Here is a 10,901-nt window from a genome sequence, read left to right as displayed (position 1 = left end):
AATTTGTTCTAAACACCTTTATGGGACAAACGCATGAAGTCAGATTCAAGCACTCAAAAACTTATTCTGATAATATTTCAAACACAAAAAGATGACTTGAGTTGACACATTTCTTACAAGAGGTTTAAAATAACTTGCAGCGTATTCATTAAAGTACATCAGACAAAAAAAGCAACATTTTATTTGAATAGTACAAATAATTCCATATTTCTTCACTGTATATTCAACTTGATACAACAATGATAGATTAACTCCAGCACTGAGAGTGAAAACTAGATAATAAAAGCTTTAAACATATTGATGAAAGCAACATTGTGTAACTATTTTACCTTCAATATCATTTTAATGCCCCCATCACTTGTTTCTGTACTTTGTAGGATCACAGTGCGTAACGCTTCACGGCACTTCCTCACACACACACGACTATCAGTGATTTTGGTGAAAATGCATCATATTTTATGGAGAAAACGTCCTCTGGTTTTCACTCTGCCTCAGCTCTTCTTCATTTACAGAGTTTCCTGAAATCAGTTGATCAATCAACCTTTATTTGAACCCGAGAGATCACTGAGGGGCGACGCACGTTTACAATGAAATCGAGTCAAATAAAACAACAACAAAAAATAAAATATAATAACAAGATATAATAAGAATTCAGTAACATAAAACCCTGAAAACTATGCAGCTACACCGGATAATGTTTAAGATACAAGAACATAATTGAAGCTTTGAATTGACTTTGAACCAATCACAGTCATCCTGGGCTCCCGGGATAACAGCGTGGAGGTGAGCGCTGACACTGAAATGACTCAATCCCCACACAGGAAGAGGCAACAGCTGCCGGTCTGTTGACGTTGGTGCTGTTAGTCTGAGAGCAACTTGCCAGTTTCAGGCTGCAGATGAAAAACTCGGAGGCTGTTTTGTTTTGAAAACAGTACATGTAGATAGAGTCGGGGGAGGAGCAGGAACATCTAGCCTCAGGTGAAGTTTTTCTTTTCCCACATGATGCTTGTGCACACTTTGACTGACACATGGTAAAAAAAATGCCTGAGTTTACTTAAAGACATACGTTTTTTATGACATAAAGTTAAGATGTCACATTTCATCTGTGACCTGGGATTTACGACAACTGTCACACTCAAATCGCATGAAGAGACCTGTGATATTTTTTTGTTTTGTTGTCGTTCCTTCAGTGTGTTAAAAAGTTTCTTGAGCATATAAAATGTCTTGAAAGTTAAAAAACAGAAGCTCCTCTCTGCTCCTGAAACACCTCGGCAGTACTCCCGCCTTTACTTTCCGTGACTTTGTGACATCACACTGCGTCACCAGGTCACATCTTTGCATAATTTATGCCTATATTCACAGTAGAAGTGACGCTAACATGAAGCTGAACACACGACAGAGCAGACTGGGTAGTTATGAGATAAAACAGCGTTTCAGACGTGTTTTCTGAGCATTAAAGCATGTAAACCTATTCTAGTAGTGACCCAGAACAAAACTATGGACCTGAAAATTAGCATATATGACATATATGAGTACAAATTACCAAATGATGTTGCATTAGACTAATGCTAATATTCCATATAGTACATCAACAACATGATGAAGCATCGAGGCGCTGGTGTGATGACAGAGTGTTAAACATGTGTAGAAACAGTCCCAGTTGTTTCTTCCTGCGCAGTGAATCCATCATGTCGCTGTTACTGTCTCTTCTGTCTGAAGGCCACATGTTGAGCTGCTTCATGTTTCTGAGAGCGTTCAGCTGATTGTTCAATGATTTTTCCAGCAGCACAAACACCGGCCGTTCTGTGGCTGAAACCTTCAGGCCCACTCAGTAACCGGCGGCTTCGCCCATCTTCCTGGCATCAGACACGGCGCAGATACAGCCGTCCTGCTTCTCCACAGCGTTGACCACGTTGAAGAAATGTTTGGTAGTTCCCTGTTTGTGTCCCAGAGCCACCAGAGCCTCGATCACATCCTGGAGGGAGAGAGGAGATGAAGCTCAGGGTGGAGTAAACCTGATGTGTTGCTTTAGTAAATGAAGTGTATTTCATGCGTCACCTTATCAAATCTGGGTTCAAACTTCGCTGTGTTTTGAGAGTCGACAAACACAACGGGAGCAGCGATCGCCTCCTTCAGGCTCTTTCCTAACCAGAGGTGGTTCATGAGCGCCTGGAAGAGGAACAGAACAGAACAATTCAATCTGTCTGACGATGATTACTGAACGGATGATGGACACGCTGAAGACTCCGGTGAGGACGCCGCCTGCTATGACAACAGTGAGGGGCATTAGTCTGCAGCAATTATCTTGATGGCACTTAGTGTGATTTCCCTGGATACGTACCGAGGCCAGCCCAGTCGTGATCATGCTCCCGCCAGTCGATCCAATCACCAGCGTCTTCGACGGGGACTTGAACACAGTGGGGGCCATGGAGGAGGGAGGCTGCTCCCCTGCAAACACAACAAAAGGCTTGAGTGACAGGCCAGACGGCTGCAGACTCATCAATGAAAAGAACGAGGAGAAAATGATTATAAATGCGTCTGAATGACGGCTGAGGGGCGTTTGTTCAGATCAGACATGTGATTTTTAGCTTTGTTCAATCAGACAGCGGCGAACGTTTCATCATCGTCTCGTTTTGAATATGGTGCATACAAGGCACATGGAAGACTCTAGAAAGTGCCACATGAATGTATAAAAATCTGACTTTTTATTTATATAAATTGTGCTGCAACAGTTTAGTTTTGTGCAATCGAGGTAGAAACTCTTCCGCTAACACAATATGTCATTTCTGCCACTAGAGGTCTCGAAATTAAAACAAAACAAATCATAAGACGTTGGAAGTTGTGTCGCAGAAATGTTCAGTTATGTTTCGTCTCATTTTCCCTCCACACCTGTGCTGCGTCAGCCTCATTAGCTCCGCCCTGTTCGCAGTGCTTCTTCCAGCCTATCAGCTCCCTTCCTGCTCTCATTTCTCTCACCTGAGCTTCCCCGCCTCTCTCCACCTGCACCTCACCCCCTCGTCAGCTTAGTTCGTATTTATTCCAGTTTTCAGTTCAGGCTCTGTTGAGTCATCTGTTCAGTTTACCTGCTCCTGACGTTAATTTGAACAAAAGTGCTGTCGTTCAGATTAATACGGTCCGGTGTTTACATGCAACAATGAATTTGATCTGAACAGCTGTGTGACGTCACTCAGTCCTCTTCCTCGTCGGATAGTTTATATCTGTTGGCACGTGTTTGATCAGCTCCCTGACCCGAAGGCGGATATCTGTCGTCGTTTCACAAAGAGTTTGTAAACTCTGCGGTCGACCAGTTCACCTTAGGAGCCGCCATCTTTGGTAAGTGGAGAAACTCAAGACGGTGGGCGAGTGCAGAAAGATCGCAGCTGGAAAATAATCAGTAATATTCTGTTTATTCTGATTGAGGTGTTTATACGGAGCATTTTTAGTCTGTTTGGGCTTTTAAACCGATTATAATCAGAATATTAGGCTGCATGGAAACGCAGCTAGTGATCCATCCACCTGCTGTCGTCTGTATTTGGGTTCAGCTTCTACACAGGGTTCATATTACAAGTACTCAGTCCTGCAGCTTCTCCTTCCTGATGATCAATATGTATTTGAACGTATGTTGAATGAACAATCCTGGTAAATGAGGAACAGTAACGTCCTCTGAATCTGAACAAAACTACATCCAAGCAGCAGACTTGTGTAAAGTGGAAGATCGTGTCGTGCTGATCTGATTACCGGGGAGCATCTCCGTGACTCGCCCACAGAAGTCGGACAGCTCGTTGTTCAGGATGATTCCGGTTCTCGGAGAAAAGATCTTTGAGCCGAATCTGTGAGAAAATGCATCAAAAAGAATCCAATCTATTCTGGTGCCGTTTTAAAATAGAGAAGAGAAACTTAAATACTGTACGCTGTGCTGTTAGAGAAGCCTTTGGACTGGAGTATTTTCAGCTTCCTTTTACAAAAACACTTTAAATATATCAACAGTGTTTGAAGCTGTGATCCGTCACTGTGCAGCAGGATGATTCAGACACTGACATGTGGTTGATGGTGCTGGTGGCAGACACAGCGGATCCGTCCTCCGCCAGCACAGACACATGTGTGGTGCCCACGCCGTCCACAGACGGGGTGATGTTGTAAACCTCTGGATCGAGAGCCCGGTCTTCTCTGATCAGACTCCGGATGTGGTTGGCGAAGCTGTCCGTGGTGAATTTCTTGGCCATCTGGGAGAGAAAAAAAGAGTTTACAGTCACAAACATACATTTTACAGGTCACATTATGACTCTACTTAAAGGGACACGATGTCGTTTTGGAGAAAAAAAATCAAGAATTTCAGAATTGTAATATTTACAATATTGAATAAACGAGCTGTTCTCAGAGGAAAATAGGGTCCCAGGACACTGTTTAAGGATAGAAAGGTGGCAGGGTCCGCCACATACAAACAAGTTTAGTTGTTTAGTTGCAGAAAAAAAGTTGCAGAAAAAAATCAGCCAATGAAGATCTTTCTCTTCTCATTAAGATTTCTTCAACAAAACTACAGACTGCTGCTTTAAAAAACTGTTCACAGGCAATGAGGCCTTTAGAAAATATATATTAACATTGTTCAGAGGAAGCTGCATGTAATCTGATAAATTGCTCAGATGCATTGTGGGTAAAGTAGGCTCCAGGTTTTGAAAAGCAGACAGCAGCAAACAGTTTTAAAACAAACGATATCGATACAGCAGAGTCAGAAATATCGCCTTTTTCATTCCACACATTTGTTCTCCATTTTCAAAAACCTGGAGCCTACATTACCCACAATGCACCTAACCCACTGAGTGACATCACTGGAGGCAGTTAATCCGACTACACGCAGCTTCCTCTGGAGCCACAAAAGGCTTTATACTTCTTTTCTTCTGTAAGACCTGTAAACACACTTTAATCAGGAAAAATTGGTGGAGTTGCCCTTTAAGAAAAATGTGAGAAACACACTGAAACTCACTTCTTCTGGGCTGAACTTTGGGTCTCGGATGTGTTTCTTTAACCCGTTGGCGAACTTGAAAGCTTCGATGTAATGATGGTAGGCCAGAGTCTTCTGCTCGACGCTCAGAGGGGCTGAACTCAGGTGATATCCTGTAAACAAACACCAGGACGAGCAGTAAGAAGCACATCACACCATCGCTCAGCCGCCTCGTTAACCTCCGAGAGTATGAATTTATCACGGCTCTGCTCGTTATGAGACTTCAGCTCTGCAGGGTGTGTGTGTGTGTGTGTGTGTGTGTGTGTGTGTGTGCGCGCAGCAGAAACCTTTCATGACGTTCAGGATGAGGCTGAGGATGATGCCTCCTGCAGGGGGTGGAGGGATGTACATCTGGTACTCTCCCAAAGGAACGGCCCACGCATCAGTCACCGTTACTGCGTACTCTGCCAGGTCCTGCACCGTCAGGGTTCCTCCTGAGCACAGAAACATTGAAACAAATGGCTCTGCTGAGCAAAGCTGACCGAAAAAGCATCTCGGCTCCACATAATCAGGACTTTTAATGGATCCAGGCAGCTCACTCTGAGTCTGAGAGCGATCACTGCAGAGCTCTACAGGCCCAATTGATTTGTTCATGTGTAATAAGATCATTGTGGCAGCAAGAGATAGAAAATGGTTTCGGGAAGGAAGAGCCGTCTGACAATACCTGCCTCCTGTATGTCGCTGATTAAATCCTCGGCTATTCTTCCAGTGTAAAAACCGTCCGCTCCCTTTTTGGCGATCACCTCCAGAGTGTCAGCCAGCTTCTCAAACTTCACCATGTCACCGGCCTTCAGCAGGTTCCCGTTCTGATCTGAGAACAGCTCTCTGACAGACAGACACACAGGAAGTTAAATGTTGTCAGGTGAAATGTTGCTTATTGTAGTTTGAGTGGCGCTGTGGAGTGGTTGGTACCGTAGTTTCTGGGTCTCGTTTGAGTCGATGTATGGGATGTAGCGACCTTGGACCGGAGGGACAGGAAATCCCTCTCTGGCCAGTTTGATGGTCGGCTGGAAGAGGTCGGCCCACGGCAGCTTCCCATACAGTTTATGAGCCTTTTCATACCCTCGAATCTCACCTGGGACTCCGATCCAGTGACTACCTGGACGACAGGATGGATGTAGGAATGCACAGGTGGGTACATTTACTCAAGTATGACTTTAAACCACTGATAAGCAGCTATCTATGAAACCTCTCTCTGATGTGGAGATGATGTGATCTCCTGCTGGTCATGTTGGGGTATTGCAGTTCAATGAGCCTTATGAACAATGTGCAGCAGCGACACACTTCCTGCATGTTTGTTTAGCCACTGTTGAGTCCACTGAATAAAACATGTTGCCTGTTCAGTCTCCTCCACCATCGCTGTGATCTCGTCCTCCAAAAAGTTTGATTTCCTCTTTTTAAGCCAATGACTTTTCCTCACTAAACCTTTCTTTGTGCTGCATTATATAAGAGGGAATTACAAAGTCGATATGTTGATTTATACATCACAGGTGTGTAAGTTACAAACAGGAATCTTAAAACATGCTTATAAAAGGTTTTTATGCTCAGCGTCTCTTCTGAATCGAACATCAGCACACCGTCGGAAATATTCTCTAGACTAAGTTCAAGTTTAAATCTAAGAGCACTTTTAAAAATGAGGCCCCAGAACTTACGAACAATTATGAGCTACTTGTATTTAACTTCCATTTTATTCTACTTTACTCAAGACGGCTGAAGTAACTTGTTACTTTTGTCTCTGGAACGAACTCCCAGAAACCTGCAGGTCTGCTCCACTCACCTCTTTTAAAAAGGCTGAAGACCTTTCTGTCTGCTGCTGCCTTTCACTGAAGCAGTTTCAAGGCTTTGAACCGCACTGTGACTTTATTTTCTATTCTTATCTCTTTTACTCCTATTCTATTTTAGCTTACGTTCCTATTTCTTAACTTGTTTTAATGTTATTTTTATGCCTTTGAGTTGTCTTGTGTCTGAATTGTGCTGTACAAATAAACTTGTCTTGCCCGACCTACAATACCAAACATCAACTATCTTACCAACAGGAGCTTAAAATAACATGTTAAATCCTAAAGGAGATAGAAGATAATATCCATTATCTGAAACCTCTCATCCTCTTCAGGGTCACGGGGGGGCTGAGCCGATCCCAGCTGATATTGGGTGACGGCGGGGTCCAACCTGGATGAGTCACCAGTTCATCACAGGGCTGACATGTTGGGACAAACAACCATTCACACCTACAGACACTTAGAGGACCGATTAACATGACGTTTTTGGGGCAACATGTCGGTGCAGCAGTCAGTGCTGCTGCCCCACAGAGAGACGGTTCTGGATTCGTCCTGGTTCAGATACGGCCACTCTGTGTGGGGTTTACATGTTCTCTCCGGGTACTGTGTTTCTCCCACAATCCAAAGTCATGCAAAAAAAGCCCTCAGATTTAAACCCAAAGTCAGTGTATTATTATTTTACCTGATATCTGTTATTCCTCTGACTGTGTTGTTTTTAACATTGAATCGTACTCTTCTGAGTTTGAATTGAGTTGTTTTAACTTCACATCTGAATGAAACGTTCCTCAGAGATACATTTACCTCGTCTGGTCTGACATTTGATTAAACAGCAGCTCCACCTCAACCAGCAGCAACAATAACCTGCTGTCACACATTAATTCATCAATAATAAAGACCTAATAATGTAATAAAGTATCAATCAGAGGCAGTTTAGTACTTTTGCTTTGATAGATGTTTTTACTTCTGGACTATTCCTGAGAAAGATAATGATAAACATCTCATAACAGACCTCTTACAACAAGAGTTGATCATCTGTGTGATCTTGTCTGTGTCATCTCAGCAACATGTCACAACAAGACCAGCAGCTGCTTCAGGACTCCTGCTCCTCTGAGTGTGTGTGCGTGTGTGTGTGTGTGTGTGTGTGTGTGTGTGTGTGTGTGTGTGTGGTCTTGGCTGAGAGCTCGGCTCATGGTCTGAGTGTATGTCAGGGCCGTCGGGCCCCCGGTGTGTTTACGGTCAGACTCACTGCAGCGGCAGCACGGAGACAACATTATCTTCAGGCTGAGTCATAAACCTTCCAAAGTTGTGTCCTTATGTGGTGAACAGTTTTCCAGTGAACCATGAAGGAGTGTGTGTGATAGAAAAGGCCAAATATTGAGACTTATCTGTGCTTCCTCCTGCGTGATAAGCCTGGAGTTACCTCACACCCAACACAAGAGACAGAGCCAGAAAAAACAAGAAGGGCTCCTGCACAAGAACGAGAAAGGAAAGGAAGGGAAAGGAAAGGAAAGGAAAGGAAAGGAAAGGAGAAGAGGTGATGCTGTGATCTGTACCTCTCGTCATCTGGAAGGTTTTGGGACATGACTGCAGCAGGTCAGTTTTAAAGTTCCTGGGTACAGTCTCTCTGGAGTTGATGATCTTCACTTTACCTTCAGACAGAGGAGAGATCATCATTAACTGTGTCTCCGCAGGGGGACACTCGTTAGTTCTGACTGAATGTTCCTGGTACCTGAGCTGTCCATCACTGTGAAGATGGACCCTCCTCCGATGCCCATACTCTGCGGGTTCATGACGGAGGTGCACAGCAGCGCAGCGATGGCGCCATCTACCGCCGAGCCTCCTCTCCGAAGGATGTCCCTGAAATATTTTACTGTCAGTGTCGTGCGTCATGATGCAGCTAGACGAGGGAAATGTTTGTGTTTGGCGATAATTACAAACATGTGCAGTCACATTAAAGGAAAGAGGAGAAACAGCTGGAGTGCTTCTGTTAAACAAGAAGCGCAGAATGTTTCTGATCCGGTTCATCACGTTCATAAAGATTTAATGAAACTGCCCCCGGGCAGAAGCGATAGTTGTTCATTATGTTTTCTGATGCCGATGACAAATGTATGACCCGTGGTTTGTTTGATGGGAACAGATCCAACATGCAAACACAAACACAAACAGAAACAGCGGTCTGATGCAACGACCGTCCCCATAGAAGGGCTTTAATGAGAAAAAGAAAGTAAAACGGTGATAAACACAGTAAAAGCAATAAAGCACACATTTAAAGGCAATATATTATAATAAGACACGAGGACAGGTTTGTTGTTGAGTTAACCAGGATGTGTTGGCTCTCTCTCCAACTTTACTTTAAGTGTGCCGAGTTCCACAAAGACCTTTGACAGTTTACATAATGAAAATCAACCAAATTTGATAACGTCGACTCTTGTATTTCCTTTAAAATGTGACAATGTTGGTAACTTTTTGCTTTTAGTCCAAGATTTTCAAGACCCGATTGTAAAGATAGTTTATTAGAGATTTTCACAGATGACTGAGCTGTAAAGTAGTTAAACATCAGGGCAGATGTGAGAATATCATTGAGTTTATAAGCAGCAAGAAACAGTTAAATTCAAGCGATTCCAGCAGTTTTAGAGAACTTTGTAACTTGTTGCGTAAAGAACATCCAGTTTCCTTGTTTGTGCAATGTTCTGGATTTGGTTCAATGAGGATTATTTGTCCGAATTTCAGTTTCCACCTCCGCACTGAGGTCTATCATAATGTAATACGAATAGTAAGTTATGTAGGTGTACCGGCAGATTTATACAAACAGGTTTTGATCACTCAGGATCAGGAAGAAAGTTTTAGAGCGTCCCAAAGTTTGTGCGTAAAGACAGACGGTGCGTAATGTGCGCGTAAAATGAAACCTGCCGCTTCCAGTCAGAGTTAAAGTGTAAAGTTCTTCTCACCGTCCGATCTGTGAACATCTCCCAGAGTCTGCGGCCACAGCGGCGCGTGAGAAAGTGTCATCTGGACACTTTACAGGTGACACCTTCGCCAGAACAGCGATACACACGATGACAGCCACCACGCAGAGCAGCATCAGCGCGCAGCACGCGTACACCTTCGCCTTTGACCTCGCCATGGCTGATCTGATCCGACAGCGCCGCGGGGATCATCCGAGCTTCATCTCACCTCTGCAGGGCTGAAATATTCCAACTCCACCGACTCACTGGAGTTACTCCATCAGAGGGGGCGTGGCCTCTCCGCCTGGCTCCACCCACCGCCTGCACGAGAGAGGGCAATAACCGCTGAGTCATGATGGAGAAGGTTCCACAACAAAACACTCTGTAGACCCGCCACCAGTGATGTAACTAAGTACATTTACTCAAGTACTGTAAGTGAGACCGTTTTAATATTTCCATTTTCTGCCTCCACAACACTATGGAGGCAAATATTGTACTTTTTACTCAACTACATTTATAATAACTTTAGTTACTACTCAAACAGAAGGGTCTGTACATGTGCTGCGATCCTGCTGAACTTAGCTGCAGTGATGGAATGTAACTAAGTACATGTATTTATTGTATAAGTACAATTTTGAGGTACCTGCACTTTAACTATTTCCATTTTTTCTGAAATAAAAAGTATTTAAGAATCAAAAGTACAAGTAAAACCATATGATACATATATTTTCATTAACCACAAACTGGAATAGTTTAAGTATATTTACTCAAGTACTGTACTTAAGTCCAGTTTCGAGGTACTTAACTTGAGTATTTCCATTTTCTGCTACTTTAAACTTCCACTCCACTACATTTATCTGATGGCTTCAGTTACTAGTTACTTTGCAGATTACATGCTGCATCAGAGCCAGAGTAGCACATTTTTAATGTAATGTATTTTGTTATCAATCAGATGAGTACAGCCAGTGTAGTAAAAAGTACCCATAAGTCATACTCGAGAAAAAGTACAAATATGATGTGTACATATTACTGAAAGTCACTCATGAATAGTACTTGAGTAAAAGTCTCCAAAAGTACTTCTAAAGTAAAAATAAATGATACATACGTTAAGATCTTTAATACTCAGAGATAAAATATAATTTACTTTTACTGGAAACACTTTGTACATGAATGATCGTG

The 10,901-nt window shown here is 43.1% G+C and overlaps 1 protein-coding gene across 1 annotated transcript; it reads right to left on the bottom strand.

Annotated features, from left to right (window-relative positions):
- Positions 1-165: 165 nt before the first annotated feature.
- On the bottom strand, positions 166-9,977 carry ggt5a (gamma-glutamyltransferase 5a). The gene is made up of 12 exons (XM_084359444.1): positions 9,726-9,977; positions 8,507-8,634; positions 8,331-8,426; positions 5,912-6,098; positions 5,664-5,824; positions 5,287-5,433; positions 4,982-5,112; positions 4,039-4,223; positions 3,739-3,830; positions 2,342-2,448; positions 2,059-2,169; positions 166-1,975 (listed from the first exon to the last, which is right to left on the bottom strand). Exons 1-12 carry the CDS (start codon positions 9,899-9,901, stop codon positions 1,829-1,831), a joined length of 1,668 nt encoding a protein of 555 aa, XP_084215570.1. The 5' UTR covers positions 9,902-9,977; the 3' UTR covers positions 166-1,828.
- Positions 9,978-10,901: the final 924 nt, after the last annotated feature.

The sequence above is a fragment of the Pagrus pagrus genome (assembly GCF_965226575.1).
Source record: "Pagrus pagrus genome assembly, chromosome: 8".
NCBI classification, from domain to species: domain Eukaryota; kingdom Metazoa; phylum Chordata; class Actinopteri; order Spariformes; family Sparidae; genus Pagrus; species Pagrus pagrus.
The sequence above is the reverse complement of the archived record's forward strand: the minus strand, read 5'-3'. Positions and strand labels throughout refer to the sequence as shown.